At 47.5% G+C, this 20,386-nt stretch overlaps 1 protein-coding gene across 5 annotated transcripts in view; it reads right to left on the bottom strand.

Moving 5' to 3' along the window:
• cacnb2a (calcium channel, voltage-dependent, beta 2a) overlaps positions 1–20,386 on the bottom strand; it is a 58,300-nt gene that overhangs the window by 14,559 nt on the left and 23,355 nt on the right. For 2 of the 5 annotated variants that reach the window (XM_079361968.1, XM_079361971.1), the window contains exon 3: positions 1,425–1,544. In XM_079361968.1, coding sequence (XP_079218094.1) covers positions 1,425–1,544 — 120 coding nt within the window. Of the gene's footprint in view, positions 1–1,424; positions 1,545–2,873; positions 3,013–3,315; positions 4,230–9,385; positions 10,346–20,386 lie in introns of those variants that run through there. The other 3 variants (XM_079361970.1, XM_079361969.1, XM_079361972.1) reach the window with 3 other exon arrangements.

Here is a 20,386-nt window from a genome sequence, read left to right as displayed (position 1 = left end):
AACTGGGTGAAGAGAGACGAAGATGAGAGGTGGAAATCTTCAGCGTGCCTGCGATCTGGTGATTCAGAGGGAGCAGGCTCTGATTGCAGTTCCTGTCCGGTAGGTAAAAGTCTTTGTTTATACTCTGCTAATTGAGGCCCTGAGCAGAGGGGGAAGTTGGGCCCTGATAAACAGCAGCGCTCAACCCTCCGAGGCCCCCTCACCTCTCACGTCACCCGCCCCTCACAGGCTTCTCCTTCCAGCTGAAATCACATCTAATGTTCGACCTCTCTCACAGTCACCTCGCTCAGTCCTGCAGCCGTGTCCGCTCGCCTCTCGTATCCGCCGTCAGCGGGATAATCATCAGGATTTCATCGCAGGCTTCAAAGTGAGCCGACCTAGAGAGCGTTTCTCCGACTTTCTTTTAGTGCTCTTATTGAAGACACAGGACAGTCAGGGAGAGAGAGAGAGAGAGAGAGAGAGAGGGGGGGGGGGGGGGGGGGAGAGAGCGGGGGAGAGAGAGAGAGAGAGAAAGAGAGGGGGGGGGGGGGGGGAGGATCCCCTGGTCGGATTTGAACCTCGGCCTCCCTACATTGGGTGCGCACTCACCGCTGAGGCTCCCTTTCTGAGCAGATTTTAACATTCGTGCCAGTATTTAAAAAAAACAAAACAGAAAAGAAAACATGCGAGTCTAAAAACAGGACCAAAAAGGAAGCAGACAAAACAACAAACTAAACAGTGTCAAGTTTATAAGAGATGTTTGACATTATTCATGAAAGAATAAACAAGGAGACTTTGTCGTGCAAGCAAACTTCTGTTCATGCACGGAACGCACGACGACACGGCTAACACACGTCTGCTGACGAGATCCAGATCTGCATGTGAGAGTCCGTGTACTGGCTTTACCACAGCCCCGGGGCCCAGGCCCCTCTTTACCTGCAGCATGCAACACAACCACGTGGTTTTGATTGACAGCTCTGTTGACAAATGAGGCTCCTGCAGAGCTGTGTGCAGCTGATCAGCAGAGAGGAGGAGGAAACAAAACACACACGAACATTTACTCAACTTAAAAGGGAGAGGGTTCAAATCCGGGCACTGGCTTGGAGGGCCGTAGCCTTCATACATGGGATGCTAACTCTCAACCACTAGGCCACCACTGCCTTCCTGATTCACTTTAGTACAAAGGGAAGAGGTGGACTTCCATCTTTATATATAATCAGATATTTCTGATGCTCAATCAAAACAGAAAAAGAAAAGTCTCCACTCGCCGTCTTAAAGTTTAAAAGTTGGATCTCACAGAAACACACGGTTCCTCTCCTCCTCCTCTGTGATTCTTTTTTTAAAATAGTCTCCGCCCGCGACCCACTGAGGGAAACTTTCAGCAGGTAAACAGTGAACTGTGTGACCTCAGGTGACCTTGGTGCGGCTGGGTTTTGGGTACCGACCTTTGCCTTGTCGAGTTGTGCCTGAGCCTGTCGCTCTGCCTCTCTGCGCACTGCCTCCTTATCCTCCTCCAGGGACACATCGGAGTCTGATGGACGGCTGGTGTAGGAGTCGGCCGAACCCTGCACAGACACAAACAGTACAGTCACATGTAGAAGAACCAACACTCAGTTGGTCAACAGTCAAACAGACATCCCCCCCCCCGAGCGTCTTGAGGACTTAATTAGTGTTGCACTGCCCGTCGCTCTTCAAAGTAATGTTCAACTTTGAAGCCGAGCGTCGGATGTGCAACCAACAAACGTGCAACCAGGCCCGCACACACTCAAGTGTTGATCAAAGGAGCCTCGGCTGATTTGATGAAGTGATGAACACAGAGGCTTTGTTCAGTTAAGAGCCGACTGGATCTGTGGCGAATTATCAGCACGTCTGATTTATTCTGAGAAAAGATGCCAAAGGGCACAAAACGTCTGCAATAAAAATAAAAAAAAATAAAAAAAAACCCCACAGGCAGCTTCGCTCTCCTGTCAGCTGATCCCGTGAAGATCTGCTGTGATCCCTCTGTGGGAAATGTAAAGAACGCCAGGTCGAACCCAAACAAGCAGACTCGCTCTTCAAACTTCCCCTGATGATACTTCTGCAGTTTGAGGACACATGAGGGATTACAGCTCGCTTCATCGAGGAGCAAAGCAGAAAACCAAGCAAAACAAGATCGCACAACTTTATTTGAACGTCAAACTGGTTTATTTTAAAGGTCCGATATCGACTGAATGAATCAGACGTGAAGGAAACCTGCAGCAGCCAGTATGTCCTCCTTCTAACTTTAGATTCTGCTCCTGAATGCTCTGGATTTGATTGGACCAGAGAAGGTAGGCGGGTCTTTAAAGGCCGTTTTGGACGCCCCTGGGTTTGCCAGATATGAGAGCAGTTATCAGGTGAACAGGTGTTGCAGCGATGGAAGCGGGCAGTGGAACTGCTTCAGATAGAAGTGATTGTACCCGAGCTAAAAAGCCTCTGCATGTTTCTAATAAGCTCCAGCAGCAGAAAGCTGCTCAAACTAGGATCAATGTTGGAGATGCACACACACACACACACACACACACACACCAGATGGCACTTTCTCAGTTTCGGTTAAGAATCAATCAGGGAGAAGAAAAGGAGAACACGGTGTGAGCTTTATCCTCACCTGCTCGCTACTACGCCACCCACACAAGGTCTTTCATTCATCTCACTGCACCATTACACTCGGAGCTGTCTGAGTTAAAAATAGCCTCCCTCACTCTGTGCCTGATCCGAATTACCCACATCACATCCATACAGAGCAGGAGCTCCCATCTCGCCACGTTACCCGACCAACACGGGAGACGACACAGACGTCCTCGCTCGCACACGATCGATCACGCCTGCGTCCCTCATCGTCCCCGCTCTTGTACCTGACGTGAATGACTCATTACCTGAAAGCAAGCCCATTACACATCCACGGCTGGCATCACGAGTGTGATCAGATTAAATCTCCCGGACGCTTTAAAAACATCAACAAAGCGTGCAGACTGGGAGCTCAACTTTCAGCTCCAACATGCAGCGTTTCCACTTTCTCTTAAAATCTTCTAAACCGGCGTGTGTGTGTGTGTGTGTGTGGTGTCACGTGTGGCTTCGCAGGTGTGCAGGTGAACACACCTGGCTCATGCCGTCAGGTGAGCTCTAACGCCGGGGGCGTGATCATGAATAGCGCCCCCCGCTTGGGTCAGAGCTCGGCTCAGACTGATAACACGCAGCTCAGCTTCTCATCAGCACCAGACGATGTCGACCGACCCAAACACACAACGCTGCTGCTGCACAACATGCACATGCACACTTTGTTTTTGCACTTTATGAACACACTGCACAGGCGCTTACACAGCCATCAGAGCTCTTGACGCGACCTCCCTTGGCTCGTTTCAGCAGGCGGATCCAGGTGGCCTTCATCAGCCACACTGGTCATTCAGTGTCCTGAGCCACTGTCCCCGACCCCCCCGGCTGCTGCTGCTGCTACAACTCCACCTGACTGCACCGCCGTGGTCACCTCTCCCCTCAGCGTTACAGGTGCTTTCAACACCGTGGCCACATCCGCAGCCCGCTGACGTTACACCTCGGCTGCGCTCTCATGTCGGGGGGGGGGAAACAGAAAGAAGCGTTGGAGTGAGCGCTCCTCGTTTTGCTGCAGCTCCAGATCGCTCTGCTGCTATCTATAGAGCCACAGCTCCTCCTGCTCCTCCTGCTGCTGCTGCTCCTCCTGCTGCTGCTGCTGAAGACGGGGAATCCACAGGAGCTCGCTGCCCCGCGCATAATCTCAGCAGCTCTCTCTCTCCCACTCCGCTCCAGTCTCCTTATAAGCCGGAGAGCTTAGACGGCTGCTGTTGCAGGTGCTGAGGCTGACTCCCGGTCTGAGCCAGGTGGCGTCGATGCACCTCTTTAAGCTCCATCCTCCTTCTCTGTGCTCCTCCAGGAGCTTTAGATAGCAGCACTTTATGGAAGCGAGTCCCCGCTGTGGCTGCTGGTTAACGTGATGAAGCCGCTGCTGCCGCGTTCAGGTGCGGCTGCACGCTCGCTCCGGTCTCGCTCTCTGCCTCTCAGCCTGTCAGCGTTTGTCCTGCAGGCTCCTTCAGCGACTCTGTCTCTACCCACTCCCTCCTCCTCCTCCTCCTCCTCCTCCTCCTCCTCTCACTCCCCCTTCTTCTTCCTTTTTTTCTCTCCTCTCCGTTACCCCTCACAGTCAGTCCATCTGCTCGTACCGAGTCTCTGCTGTGATCACTGCGTGTGTGTTTGTGTGTGTGTGGGCGCCGCATGCTGTTGTGTTCGATTCATCCGGACGAGAGCTGCGTATCGCGATCTAAAAAAATGCATCATAGAAAATCACCACAGTTAAATATAAATCTGCTTTTTTTTGTTTATCAATAGTCCAGTTATTGATTCACACAATCCTTCCTTTAATGTGCGGCTGTGTGAATGAACATAAATAGAGAAACTAAAGAAACCGCGTTCTGCAGAGAATGAGCTGTGGTGGGGAAAACAGTCGAGGCAGGGGGCGGGTTTAGATGCTCGTCTCCGTACGTGGAAGGTCAGGGGTTCGATCCCCAGCTCCTGCAGCAACATGTCCGATATATCCTTTGGCAAATCACTTAACCCTCGAGACCTGCAGGGTGTAAGAGCGCTCTGAGGACTCGGACGAGAAAAAAGCTTAAAAAAAAAGCTAAATGAACGGCGTTCACTTTCTTGGCTGTTGGTAGCACAAAACAGGATATCTAAATACGCCAAGTTATTAATACTTTTCAGACGTTTGGAGCATTTTGTTTGATGAAACAAAAGGTTATCAGACAACATAGGAAGCAGGAAACGGAGCCTTAACGGTGAGAAACGAGACTTTAAAACACTGCAGCTATTTTAAAAAAGAGTCCATTTTTCTTCTTCTTCTTCTTCTTCTTCTTCTTCTCTCGGCGTTACAGATTGGGAGGTGGAAGCTGCTCTACATCCTCTCCTGTCAGATCAGCTTCATTTCATTACAAAGTGAGCGCAGCGTCACACAGGACAAATGGAGATAATTACAGCCTTAATTAAAATGTTTCCAGTCTTAATAAAAGGCTCAGGCGAACTCAATCCCTGCAATCGTATAATTCAAAATGTTCCGGGTTTTTTTTTCTTTTCTTCCATGCATTGTTGTCCTCCACGTGACCCGTGATGAGGTTTACGTGAGGTCAGAGGAGTGAGGGGGCGTTGGCCTGTGGGAGCAGCAGCTGAGCGGTGCGTCCCCGGGGAGGCGCTCGCTGAAGATCAAAGGATGACACGCTAATCAGCAGAGCTCATCATAACCAATCAATGACACGCCTTCGTCTGCAAGATACGTGCACACAGAAAATGACACTTTCACAGGGGGGGGATAATGTGATTTGAGCTCATTATGACTAATTGGCTTAACGAGGAAGCGATTACTTGAGGTAGGCCGTGTTTGGAGCAGAAATTGATGGGAGCGTTGGACGAGAAAATAAGATCCAGTCCATCCAAACTTCAGACTCCGCCCGCTTCCGAAGGAGTCAGGGTCGCATATGTTTCCAAACGAAGGCTCGACTTTCGCCTGGAGAGGGCTCAGATGCTCCCGACGTGGAGCTGTGAAGAGCCGCAGTCAAACAGCAGCTCTGACAAAGACTCACAGAGACACATCCGGCCTCCGGCGGGGCCGACGCTGCCGACCTCTAGACCGGCTGTCTCACACACACACACACACCTTAATAATAATCTGACAGCAGCATGATACTACTTTGATCCACGAGGAGAGAGGCGGGGATCACAGCTCTTCTTCGATGTGAAGGAATCTGTCGTTTATTCACCTCGATGAATCAGGGAAAGTTTGAGCTCGTATCCTTCAGGTGGACAACGAGCTGCGTGACAACGATTCATCAAATCATCCTCATGCTTTTAGACGGATACGTGGGTCTACAAATGATCCTCCAACACTTCTTGAAAATGGCCTCCTGATCCTCCTCCTTTAAATCAAACGACGAGACACAAACCAAGAGAAGCTCTCTCTTGGTTTAAAGAGTCTCTCTCTTCAAATTTCAGCAGGAAGTAAGAAACTTTTCTACATTTGTATTGAGAAACTGCAGACTGACGGGACTGACGGGGCAGATGTAGGATTATATCTCACATCCGCTCACGTGCTGAAAAAAAAAAAGACAAGGCAGGAGAAACTCTGCATGAAGTCTGCAAAAAAAAAGAGTTCACACACGCAGCTCACCGGAGTTTTTCAGTCAGTGTGAAAGCACTTCTAAAACTTACTGCTCACAGCTTCAAGGAGACACGAAACAAACGTTAAACACGGATTATTTAGCAGGGCTGTCTTTGACGTAGCGTTCGGCGTATCCATGGCAACGATAAACAGGCGGCGTGTTCATTTAGGACGTCTGACACTTTCAGACGTCGACTGTTTCTGTTTTCAGTTTGGTTGGAAAGTGAAAAGAGCTCGTAGCAAAGAGATGAGACAACACACAAGCAGCACAGCACTTCACGCTCTGCTTCTGAAAATGGGAAGTGGACCAACATGACTCAGACATCCTTCTTCCTATGAGAAGGTGAGCACGCCGGTCCAGGCGGCGCAGACACACACAGAGCTGTGTGTTTGCACAGATGAAGAGGGGGAAACTGAAAGGGCGACGGTGCCACTCTCTCATTGATTCATGTGGACAGAGGTCCTCGCTGCGAGACCACCAGTGACCTCTACATGCAGCAGTGGCACGGCGATCATTACATTACAACATCACAAATCACTGTGGCTATTACCACAGAGGGGGGGGGGGGGGGGGGGGGGGGGCATGAGTCAACCACCGCCGCCCGCTGCATCTGACAGAATCACTGACAGACGATGAATCGTTTACATCAGCGGCTGCCATTTTCATTTTTAGCTTCTATAGGGGTCGATCTCCATATGTGGCCGCAGTGTGTGTATATATATATATATATATATATATATATAGAGAGAGAGAGAGAGAGAGAGAGAGAGAGAGAGAGAGAGAGAGTTGAAGTCATGCAGGAAATAAAGGTTGTCTGTGTGGGCTAAGAAGCGCTCTGACAGTCGAGGAGTCCACGCCAAGTTCAGCCTTCTTTCCATTCAGTTCTCAGACGTAGTACGACTCCTGCTTCTCTCCACTCACTCCGAGCCTCGCTGCACTCGTCCTTTTCCTCCACATGCACTTCCCTAACATTTATTTTTGTTCCTGTTTTCGGAGGGACAGGACAGTGGACAGAGACGGAAATCAGGGAGACGGAGTGGGGCCGGGCGCCCCGACCTAAAAGCTGCACACATCCTGTCATATTCCTCGCTGACCTCTCGCTCCACCACCTCTCTGCTGCGTGCATCTCCCTTCTCACATCGTGCATCATGATTCAAGAATGAAGATTTCCGCTGGAGCCAACTCATGTTCGGCCCCGGCTCTCGGGCTGCAGCTGACTCCAGCAGGCCGACAAAAGGGCTGAGCGAGTGTGCTCACAGTTTCAGGCTCGGAGTGACTCATTCTTGGCTGGAAGTGGGAGCCTCTTTATTTTCCCCGCCATCTGTCCATCACTGCCACTTCACTCCGAGCAACACAAAGTCAGTGGAATCATCGGCGTACAAACGGGCGCCTCCTCCATCACGAAGGGACAACGAGCACAGACGTGACAGCCGAGAGGACGGTCGACCGACACGGAGCAGACGAGTGAGAAAGAGTGCGTGTGCGTGTTTGTAAGAGAAGAAGAAAGTGTGTGTGTGTGTGTGGGGGGGGGTGGGGGTGGGGTGCATGGACGTCAAGGTGACACTGACAGACCAATGAAAAAAGTGATTACCCAGCATTCCCAGTGCCAATGCATTCGATAAGTGCATCAACCCATCGAGGTGATGACATCAGCGTCGGTCACATGATCCCGCAGCGTCCAGATACGAAGAAATGTGTCCCTCTAATGTTTACAGTCTGGACTGCGGTACACAAAATTTAAATGTCAGCAAGATTTTTAGATTATCGATCTAAATTAACCTTTCCACAAACTCCATCCTGCTCCAACATTTAAAGGCTTTGTGCAAACCACAGTATAGAAAGACAGACGCGGGCTGCTGTCTGCTTTAACTGTGACTGATGTGCTCATCCTTCCCTCTTCAACCAGCGGCCAAAGTCCCGCGAGACGCATTGCTCTTATTAACGGTGAATCCCCCTCACAGCGAGATCCTCTTTAAATCCAGCAGCTCCTTAGCTCTCAGTGGAAAACACAGCACCATAATAGGATGACGGCAGATCAAGGGGGGATACAGTAAGAGACAGGCCGGGGGGGGGGGGGGGCTGCTCTGTGCTGTTATTTCATGCTGGCGTCATCAATACTCCTGCAGCTCGCTGGTGTATGAAGCAGGCGGCGGATGATTGATGAGAGAGCAGACGAGGCTCCTGGACGTCTTCAAGTGAAAACACATCCACACAGATCTCTCACACAGAGACACAGTAACACACCCTGGATCCATCCCAGGATAAATTCATGGTTTATCCAAAATCTTCCCAAAAAAAGAAAAACGATTTATCGGATACGAATGCACGATTATTTTCTCAGGTTGACGACACCGTTTGTTTTAAACGTAAGATTGATGTGTTTTCATCAGCGTATAAAAAAAAGGATCAGTCAGTCAGAAGTTACATAAACACAATGTGCTATGAAAAGCCCTTCTGTAAAATCAAACAGCAGCTTCTATATGTGTGTGTGTACATCCAACACTTAAACAAGCTCATGTGTACATGAGATTAGCACTTCTCTACTCTGCTGCGTCTGCTTGGATATTTCTATTTTATTCTAGATTTGCTTCTTCTGTTTTTGTTTGTTTGCGAGAGAAACCAAATGTCTCCCCATGATTAATAAAGTCTTTTATACTCATCATCCACAGACTGAGCAGCTCAGTGTTCGATGCTGCACTTCGACCTCTCACAGGCTGACTGGACAGTTACACATAAAAGACACAACAATGATGTTTGGACTTTTAGTGCGAACACAAAGATCAGGCCTTGAGCTCCACTCGTCTTCTGAGAGGTGCTTTAAAACGTCTCTCTGGGTCAGTTGGGAAACAGCCAGCCGGTCTCCGTACGTAAAGCATCGAGCTCTTAACTCCGCTCCCAGTTCCTCCCCTTCTGCTGGTAGAGGTCGTGCAGCAATGATCACAATGTGCGTTTAAAAAAAAAAAAAAAAGCGTGTCACCTACTTCCAGGCAAAGCAGCCGGGGAGAAATGTAGGAAGTGTGTGTTTACACCCCTTTAAAATCTGCACTAATAACCTCCATTCTCCTGCAGCTCGAGCCCTTCCTCTTTGTTCAGGGGGGGGGGGGGGGGGGGGAGAGAACAGTGAGAGCTGCTGCTGCCGTGTCGGGCTCAGGAAAGTAAGAAAGGAGAGTTTTGGAGAAGCAGAAGGCGTGCGTACTCAAACTTACCAGATCCGACTCCTCACTGCCCGAGTGATACATTTCTTCCCTCCCCGTCTCTGCCGCTCAGACCGGCTGGGAGAAAACCTCCTCAGCTGCTTCACATCTCCTCTCAGAGAACAAGAACTCCTACCAGCTCGGCTGCTCCGCTCCTCGTCCCGACTCCAGAGGGGGGGTGGGGGGGGGGCGGAGAGGGGGGGGGGGACGACTTCAGTCGAGAAAGTTGTTACCCTGTCGCTCTTTCGCCCTTGTGTGGCCTACTTTAGTCCCTGAGAGGCAGAGAAAAGACGAGCGTCTTTCCCACGCTGGGAGAACACTCCTTCAGAGCGCAGCGACCGTCCTCCAGCCCCCAAAAAAACAAGCCCACCCCCCCTCACCCCTCTCACCCCTCCCACATATATACACACACTCTGTACAACACACACAGCCAGTTAGGAAGTAAGATCTCTGGCCAACAGGGCCGACCTGGAAATTCCAGAAAGCACCAAAAGCAGCTGCAGACGCTTTTTTTTTTTTTTTTTTTGATGTCTGTGTGCGAGTGTGTGATCTGAGGAGTTTACATGTGTTCCACTTTGCCTTGAAGAGAGAGCGGGGCGAAAGGATTTGAACTCACTGTACAGACACATGTTGCTGGGACCAGGAGCGTCAGGAAGTAATTATGTTCACGACATGGACAAAATGCCATATTTGCTTTCATCATCAAGGCGAGCGAAGCCATCGAAACTTTCCGTTCACAGTAAACAATTCTGCTTGTCCTTGAAAACATACAGCAGCTATAGTGACTTCACAAAGTAGGAACACGTCCCAATAATGACGGACGTTTAAAAGTTGTATTAAAGTGGCAGGTTTCTACAGCTGCTGCACATGTCATAAACTTCAGTGGTTTGTGCAGCGATCACACACGAGACTCTGTGAAGCTGCTTTGTGATCACACGGCGACGACGTCAGAGCTCACACAGGCTGAGAGTCGAACATTTGATCAAAGACAGTTTGAAAGAGTCAAAACATCAGCCGGAAGCTTCCAGAGCGGAGTCACGAGTTCACGACATGAAACTCATAACTCATCACAATGTTCCTCTTGTGAACCGAAGAGCTCAGATGGAGACAAGAAAAAGTCCGACTTGTAAACATGAGAACGTCTCTGACAGAACGAGCCCGCACACATTTGTACCTTCAGTGGGGAGAAAATGTTTTGTGGGAGGCCCAGCATAAATCCTGGATTATATCGTGTTTGATCAGGGTTAACCCCTTTTTGAGGATTATCATCCAGGGCGTGTGCGCTGCACGTGGCAAACTGTGGGATGGTTATCCTCATCTCATCAGGACACAATGGTTCCTCGTCCTGATGAATCACTAAAACCGAATCAGCTTAAAAACTCAGTTGTTGTATAACAGAACCAACGGTTTGGTCCTTTTTGGTTGATGTCCACGCTGAGTTAGGTTCGATGACGACGGCTCGTCCGGACCTCTTCAACGAGTGCAGCATCTTCTTCGGGTGCTCTCTCTCTCTCTGGTGCCGACTTGGATGAGTTTAAAGACGGGGTCAAAGTTCGCTTCAAAGTGCACCACAGTTCAGGTCACCATTCTGGACCAAAATGCAGTGCATTGTGGGTTAAATTTGGCCGATTTGTGAACATGCATGGCTAACGTTAGCGTTGCTAACAACACGGGCCTTCATTTAACGTGCACATGCCCGTGCTTTATGTGGTCACACATTCGCTCCGGTCGATTCGCCAGTTTAACCCGACTCAACCGAGATGTAACTTCATCAAAATATTCAAATGCGTTTCGCTTCGGGAGCTTTCCTTCCACGTTCCTGATGTTTACTTTCATGTCATAGTGCTGAATGAAACCAGAGAGTAGTAGCCACAGCGCCAACTAGTGGCGGGTGGCGACGGTACACAACATTTAACAGGATTGGGTGCAAGACACAAAGTGTGCAAAGTGCTCGTGTTTACATTCATGGTTCATTCATAATAACTAAAGCCCCGCTGTGCTGCGTGAGGTCGAGGTAAATGAAGGTGAAAAGCAGACTTTAATTAATTCCAGCCCTGGAGGCGAAAAACCTCAGCATGCTGAGCGTGATGATAGTTGATCAGGAAGTGTTGATCTGGCGTCCTCTGATCGCTCACTAAAAATGACTTTTGCAGATAATAAAAGCAGAAGAAGAAAACCCAGTGACACCCTGATCGTGGTGAGGACACGAGCTGAAGGGTCACTTTAAAATCTGGCCTCATAAAAACAACGCTTCAATGACTGTATGTGAATTGATCCAGTGTGGCTGCTGCTCTCTCTGCCACAGTTTCCCTGTACTGTAAATGTATGTAATGTAGCTTTACGCCTCTTCTCACTGCATCCATCAGGAACACATCGACCTTGACCTTCAACTCGCTGCTCCATTTTGTTTTGTTTTTCACTGAAATGCAATGACACGAGGATTCTTCACTGCCCACAGCGATCATCAGGCCTCTGAATGAACGGATCAATGTCTTCTTGTGCTGCAGCTCTGGGAAAATGAGTGCCAGCGTTGCCTTTGGCTAATTGATCGGTAAACATGCAGCCCATGACGTCAGCAGGCGTTCACTCTGACAGGCGCACAAAAGGCCAACAAGGATAGCTTTCAGAACCAGCATACGGTAATTGCACCATGAAGGACGCGATCAATACAACATCCCATGGTGTAACACTCAGAAGAGAAATGACGCTGACCTGACAGCTGTTACCTTCCAGAAGTGGTAAATAAACTAAACATTTATCAGCTGAACTTCTGGAACATTTGATAATTTGGTATTATTCCAAAAATGATATTGTAAGCGATACAATAAACCGATAGTAACAGCGATCGATCACTTATCACCAGGCCTATAAACAATCCAACACAGTAGGTGGGGGTGTGCGAGCCGCCTTTGGACAGAGAGAAGAAGAACAACACAGAGTGCATCGAGAGATTACAATGATCAAAACATCCACCGTGTCACAGCAGAATAACACGACCGCAATTTGAAAAACATTTGCCACCAGGATTCAGAGAGGAGGAAACAAGTCGTCAAGATTTAAAGGTCACATGATCTCCTCCTCTTCAGTCTAAATAAGTGTCAGAGCTCCTCTTCAACATGTGTGTGAAGTGTGTTGTTGTAAATCCACTCTGATCCTGTATTTGATCATGTCTATAAACCCCTCTATTTCAGCCCTGCTCAGAACAGGCTGTTTCTGTGTCTGTAGCTTTAAATATGTAAATGAGCTGTGTCTGGCCACGCCCCCTCTCTGGAAGGGCTCGGGTGTACTCGCTGCTTTCTGGCTCCATGTCCTATTGTTTACGGTGAGAAGGCAGACTCAGAGGGCAGAACAAACACCTAGCTGTGGGAGTGTCACCCACCTGGGGGAGGGGCTACTGCCCTTTGTGATGTCATGAAGGGAACATCTCCAAACGGCCTGTTTGAGCACACATTAAATGAAAAGTGGAGCAGGCAGAAGACGGAGAGGATGGACTTTTCTCATCATTGGAGGGTTTGTAGACAGACGCATGTTAGAGTATAAACATGGTGAAGTCCTTTAATACTCGATCAGGTCACCTGAAGAGTTTAAGCTCCACATAGACACATCACCTTCCTCCGTCCAGCTGGCTAAATTATTTACTCAATCATTTAATTAGTCACGGCCTCTGTTGCCAGCTCAACAGCGGAACAACTGTGCTCCATCAATCTGCCTGTGTGTGTTTTAGACCAGACGTAACGCAGACAGAACAGTCTTTAACAGGGTCACATGGTCTCTCTTCAGTCCCGGCTTTCTTATCAACACTTGAAACAGGGGAAAGACTCTTTTTACATTTGTGAGAAAACATCCAAAACTAAAGCTCTCCTCGCTGCTGAACACGACATGGTCAAACACTCAGGATCATGAATACAACGTCATTATACTGAGGATCTAAAAACACACTGCACAAAACGTCGACAGACACCGAGGATAATTGATTACTTCTGACCCGAAGCGTCTTGTCAAAGTCACAAACACGATCCAACAGTATCAACGGTGCTTTTATTTCCTGTCACAGCCATAATATGAGGCCATGATTCACACAGATTTGGTTATAGACGTTTAGTAATCTTTAAAAGATCCCTAATGGGCTAACGTACACCACAATTAGATCATTGACTTTCTGTCAGAAGGTCCCTTCCAAAGGCAATTCACCTTGCCAAGAATGCCATTACACAAATTCAACCCTCCTTAGAGGACTTCGAGAGCTCGACGAAAAGACTCGGATAAATCTTTCTGTTACCCTGGAAGTAAACACCCGCCATCCCGTCCTTCCCTTGAGCCTGCTTCTGTTATGAAAAACAATAAATACCAGCTATCACTTATCGAACAATCTGGCTCCTGATTCTTTACAGTCCTCATGTTCAGACTAAAGATCATCCAATGATCTTACTGAGGGTGATCCAGACGACTGAATGGGAAAACGTCAGTGGACTGTAACTCAACATTTTAGCTTTATCTGACATGCTAACAATCTGTTAGCCAATGCATTTTAATTAAGACTGTCAGCTTAAACACATTATTACAGATTAGTGAATGCATGTATTTTTCTTGTTTGCATCAATCTGTTATTTTGTCCCTTCAGGCTCTCCGTAGATCGTGGTCCTCAGTGCATCTTTGAATGTCTCATTTCACTTTAACAAACTCTCATCAGCCAAAAAGCCAGATCCACCCGATGACACAAATCTGAACCTGTGCACACGTCACACACATGACGAGGCCAAACTTTAAGCAGATCAAAGGACAAGTGGCGCTTACCCTTCCCAGGATGTGTTTGGTCAGTGGAGACAAAGAGAACTTGTCGAGCATGCCCAAAGGAATGAGGATCATGTCGGAGCTGCTGGACAGCGAGTGCAGGCAAAGACTTGATGAGTCCTGAAACGCTGACATGTACAGCAGAGGACGGCAGCGGTGCGAGTGCTGAGTGGCTTCACGCTCGCTGAACACATCAACACATCAGCTGCCCCACATGGACTCATAGGAAAAACTCTTCAGCTGGCAAATTGAGACCGTTGTGACCGACAGTCACGAACAAGTCAGGCGAACGCAGGCGGAGGGTGAAACACTCGCTCACGGTATGCAAACATGAATTCACACTTACAGAGGAGAGAACCTCCCACCGCCTCATGCTGACACCCAGACAAACGCACCACACACACGATGGGATCTTGAAGGATTTAATTCATATAGAATATACCTGGTCAGGAAGCGATGGGACTTTGGGGTGTGACACACACATAAATAAATAAATAAATAAATAAATAAATAAATAAGGATATTAGAGCCTTTAAAATCAGTGTCATCAATTACATCTTCAATACAACGGTTACACGTTGTGTTATTTGGGTCACATTGGGATTCTGAATCACACATCCAGCATGTTGCACTTGTGCACACTGAACATCTAAAAATGGGGAATCAACGTGTCCAAAGCATAAAGTACAGCTAACGCAGTGAGCACAGGTGTGACGCACAACAACAAAGAAAACATTCAGTGACAGAAGCGTGGCAGCAGACACATCCTTTAAGGATCTCTTTACTTTCACTCTTCAGTTTATTGTTTCCTGACTGAACCGTACGAAGCTGATACCAATAAATGAAGAGAGGAGTTATGACCAGTTAGAAAACACAAAGAATGTGCATTTAAAAGGAGCAATCTGTAAGATATCGACTGACTGATTTGATGACGCTCTCTCCCTGTGTGATCATGAAGGAAACATGCTGTGTTGAAGCTTCTCAAGGTTCAAGGTTCTTTTATTTGTCAAATATGCTCCATGTTAAACATACAGCACAGATGAAATTGCAATCCCCCCCCAACCCCCAGTGCAAACCTGCAGTGCATAAAAAGAGTACTAAAAAGTGGCAATAAAAAAACAATACTATAAAACAAATAACTTAACTAAAGACATTTGGGACAACAAATAACGAACGACAGACAATCGACAGACAAGGGCACTTCCACAGCCAGTATGTCCTCCTTCTAACTTTAGATTCTGCTCCTGAATGCTCTGGATCTGATTGGACCAGAGAAGGTAGGCGGGGCTTTGAAGGCCGTTTTGGACGCCCCTGGGTTTGCCAGATATGAGAGCAGTTATCAGGTCAACAGGTGTTGCAGCGATGGAAGCGGGCAGTGGAACTGCTTCAGATAGAAGTGATTGTACCCGAGCTAAAAAGCCTCTGCATGTTTCTAATAAGCTCCAGCAGCAGAAAGCTGCTCAAACTAGGATCAATGTCGGAGATGCTTTTGAAACATGGAGAGAGGTTAGATGAATTCGCTCCACTTACGACGTTGAGCAGCCACCTCTGTGCTGTCCTGCTGAGGAGGCTCTAACACAGTCGTGTTGCCACATGCTGCTCCTGTGTGTACAGTCCATGTCTGCATGGAGGGAGGGCATGATCCATTCTCTGCACACGGGGGGGATTGCTCGTGTCCACTTCATCCCCTGACTCACTTTGTGATGATTGCTTCTCCCAGTAAGGAGATTTAAATCTGCTCCAGCCTTTCAACCAATCCCGGATTGGAAAGTCGAAGACTGACATGAAGCTCGCTCAGAAACCGTTTCCCACACCTCACATGTTTTTCTCTTTGTACCAAATATAAAAAAAAGACTCAACTGTAGTAATTGCAACACTTGGGGCTGGGGTTATTTTTTTGCTTTATCTTTAAAACATTTTTAAATTTTGTAAATTGTTGAAACAAAAACAGTGAATGGACACTTTTAACACAACACAGTCGTTTAAAGTCACCGAGTCGACAAACACAGTGCTGTCGATGTCGCCGCCTGTTTCCAGCTCTTTTCAAATTGACTTGTACTGATGCACCCGTTGGCCAGCTGGCGACCCGAATCAGACCGTTTTAAGCCCGTTTGCCTGCGAGCAGCAGGTCGAGGGCCGGACCAAATCGCTCTGCAGCAGACGTGTGTGATATTATTTTAATGCAATATGCTATATTAAACATTAAAATAAATATTATTAATAACTATATTAACGATTCTATCTTACCCTGCATCTTGTTTGAAAATATATTGAGAAGAAGTAAATACGGACACACCGGACATGGAGATCGAACCCTCGACCTTCCGATCGAGAGACGAACTGAGCCACAGTTGCCCTGACAGTCTGAAATTTGGTAGAGAGAGAGAAAGAGAGAGAGAGAGAGAGAGAGAGAGAGAGAGAGAGAGAGAGAGAGAGAGAGAGAGAGAGAGAGAGAGAGAGGAGCCACAGGTTGGATTTGAACCTAAGCTAACCTGCTTTGAAGGAAAATATCTCCCGTTATTCTGTGCCAATAGATTTTTTGTAGTGAACAGTCGGCCTAATTAAACATCGCCTTGCAGCTCTCGTGCACGAATAAACTCGGTGATAAAATAACAAAGAAAAACTGCAAGAATCAGAAAGAAGCCGATGTGTTAGCAGCGAGCCGTCTGCAGAGGTCTGAGTGCCACATTCCCAAACAGCACGCCTGTGTTGTCATGTTTATGCCATGTTTGGTTTCTTACAGTTCTGCAGCAGCTCCAGTCTCTGTTGTTGTAAGAGCAAACGATTGCAGCTGCTCTGCTGGCAAAAGAAAATAAGACAAACTGACTAAATATAACCTGCACTTCTTTCAGCTGAATGAAAGAGGGGAGCACGACGTCCAAACTTATGCCAGTTTATTTTAAAAGCACCAAAATCAGGAAGTAGAAAACTAAACTTCATTTGACAAATCAATAACTGAAGGGCTTTTTGTGCATCACACGCTGTTTTCCTCCAGGACTCAGACAGCTACTATGAAGAACATACAAGCTGTAAAAACTAGACACTGACAGGACACCTTCAATGCCTCTAAAATACTTCAATTATAAATATGTGTGTGTGTGTGTGGGGGGGGGGGGTCTATTTTGTCAGAAGCAAACAGATCGTAGATTGCTAAATGTCAGAGGATCACAAGTCAAATCTTGCCCTACATTGTGTAAAAAGCCAAAGATTAAATAACGCTCTGATCTAAATCAGTCGTCAAAGATGGGATTAAGTCGCTCTTTCAGCAGACCCGTTGTTAACACAGCAGAAAGATGACCCTGCAGATTGTCTTTCCCCCGACGGGCGAGCGCCCCGAGCATCAAGAAGGCAGAAACTGTCCCGCACGGATAAACCATTAAAAGAGAGGCCAACAGAGCCGAGGTCTGCACACGTACGGGGGCATCGAGCGGGACACCGCAGAGCCGTCACAACAGAAAGAGCACACAGCAAAGACTCCACAAGCACAGAACAAAACAACAGTCAGAGGCAGAACAACAGTGAGCCTCTCAGAGACGCCAAAACAAGACAGGTAGTTGTTGTTTGGGTTTTTTTTTACCTTTGGCTTCTTAGACATGCTCGTTCTCCCACAATGCCCGGAACACCTGTGTCGCCTCCCCGCTCCACAGCCACTGTAATGAATTATGCAAATCCCTCCTCTTTTTTTTTTTTTTTTTTTTTGTGTTGTTCAGAGTATTATGACCCAGGGGTGCAAGCAGCTGACGCCTGGCATGCAAAAAGCCAACCTCTCTGCCTCAGTCAGAAAGACAGAAAAAAAACAAAAAAAAAGAAACACTGGCTGAAAGTTTCTCCAACACACAACCAGGATGCATCTTCAGGAGCTCCTGCAACAGCAAAGTGTCATCAGGAGTGAGCAGTCTCTGTAGCAGATGACAGACACACACTGACCAGGGCGCACACACACACACACACACACACACACACACACGCACACACTGTGGAGTGTTTAAACTCTGTGGTGTCATGGTTAGCTCTGGAGTGTTTTCCTTCAGCTGGCCGAGCATTAAGCTTTAATTTGATAGCGTGACATCTGTTGCATGTTCAGCCTGGCTATATGACACTGTGACTACACACACACACACACACACACACACACACACACACACGAGCGCTAAGCACACCCACATACCTTCAAACTCCACAAACTGTCAGCTGATACCTGCTGTTGTATGGGTCAGCTTCAGTGAGATTTAGGGGTCTATGTAAGAGTGCAGAGCTGACCGCTGTAGTAAAACATGTGACCTCTTGCAGCTGTACACGCACGGCGCCGACACACAGCCAGGCGGTAACAGCACCATCTGGAGTCCTAATCCGCACGCCACTGCTCATCTCTGTTAATACAAAGTCAGTACTCCTCAAATTCATTAGGCTGATTGGTTAGATACCTGGGATCAGAACTCAGCGGGGGTCTTGCAATGCAGGGCTCAAATCAGCGTATAATTGACTTGTTTGGTGAACATGCTGATACCTATCGGGACGTCCGAACAAATTATCCATGGTACATGTGCATCCTCTGCACTACACGCAGCTGGACGTGAGGACGGCCTACAATGTTCAGACTGTCATAAACTGCAGCATCACTATCAAAGTCCAGAATGGATCATTTATTATTCCAACACTAATCTTGTTGATATGCACAAAATGTGATCGCTCTCTTACAATCTTGTGAAAGAAGTCTGTATGCAGCATGCAGCGTAAATATTAATGGATGAAGCCTGAGTGTCGTCCCCCGTGTCTCCCTGCAGGGGGCGCTGGAGTCCCATGGATGGCGGTCTCCGTGCTGGAAATGCTGTCTCAGGCTAACTTTGAGTCAAGCTAACGACAGGCTGAGAGCTGGAGCTGACAAACCGCTACACGGCGCCCACCTGTCAATCAGCTCAGCTACACGCCTACGTTTTAAATAACACCTATCAGTTATCAAATCCAGATGGACGTGTTATAAAAAAAAGTCACTCCCTGTGCGCCATTCAAGACATGAGCTAATCAGCTTAACCAGCCTGTGAACATGTTCTGCTTTTTTTAATGGGTGTGTATGTGACTTCCTGTGCTTCTGCAGCCAGCCTCTAGTGGACACTTGAGGAACTGCAGGATTGTGCGCTTCCGCATCGGCTTCTTTTTTCTACACTGGAGGTTGCTGCTTGAAAGATGCAACTGAATAACACGGTAGAGTTTCTTGTGACATTCCTGACATCACGTGTGTTTGCTATTTTTTGTTTGTTTAATTTATTCCTGCAAAAATACTCAAGTTATTTTTTTTAAAGGTGATTGAATAGGACATGGCCTCGTAGGGGTGCTGAGGAGTAAATCAGAAGGAGACATCACTTCTTTTTTTTACTATAAATGTCGTTCTGCAGCAGACCGCTGAATGAGTACGTAAGCCTTTGTAAACACAAGTCGTCATTTGACCTTTAACATTTATATTTCTGTTTCAGTTGAAGAACTATAGGAATCTTTTTTTCTGCCAGTGGATTTTCATATTACTGAAAAAATAAAGGAGCTTAAAGAAAAAGATCTAAGTAAACACTGGATTTGCTCTGCTGATTTCTGTTTGCTTTTTTGATTCGGCGTGAGAGCCAGCACTGTTACTTTTTAAAAAAAATAATTTAAATCAAGCATTGAGGTAGTTTAAGACACTCAACTTCCCGTGCAGCTTGGTGAGTGTGTGCAGGACCGAGCAGGTTCACAGTGAGGACACGGAGCTGGGCTGCAGGAAGCAGCAGCGTGACATATGTGCCATATGGGTGAGTTGAGAAAAAGTGGAGCAGTGTTTCCCTCCGGAGGAAAGCGCATAAGCACATCTCTGCTTGTGCATACGTGCACATGGAGACTATACCAAGTCACCCCAGTGTCCAACATTAAGGCTCGTTTAGGAGAGCACAACATATGGTGTATATGAGAACGTATCACATCACCACTGTCGCTCTTCGTCGTCACGTACAGTAACCCGGAGTAAAGCTGACCGGAGGTCACATGACCACGGAGTCACAGAAAATAACTGTTTGAGATGAACAGAATAAGTTCTGTAGTAAACCATCACTCCATCACATCATCTGGTCCCTGCACCCCCCCCCCCCCCCCCAAGTAGCTGATTTCATCCTCCCAAAGCCACTCTCACTCTAATCTCCGCTGATCCGTCTGCACTGGCAAAGACTCACATATCAAACTCACACATGTTGGAAAACC

Source organism: Symphodus melops (genome assembly GCF_947650265.1).
Source record: "Symphodus melops genome assembly, chromosome: 14".
NCBI classification, from domain to species: Eukaryota; Metazoa; Chordata; class Actinopteri; order Labriformes; family Labridae; genus Symphodus; species Symphodus melops.
Note: the sequence above shows the minus strand (reverse complement) of the source record. Positions and strands in the feature narration are given on the sequence as shown.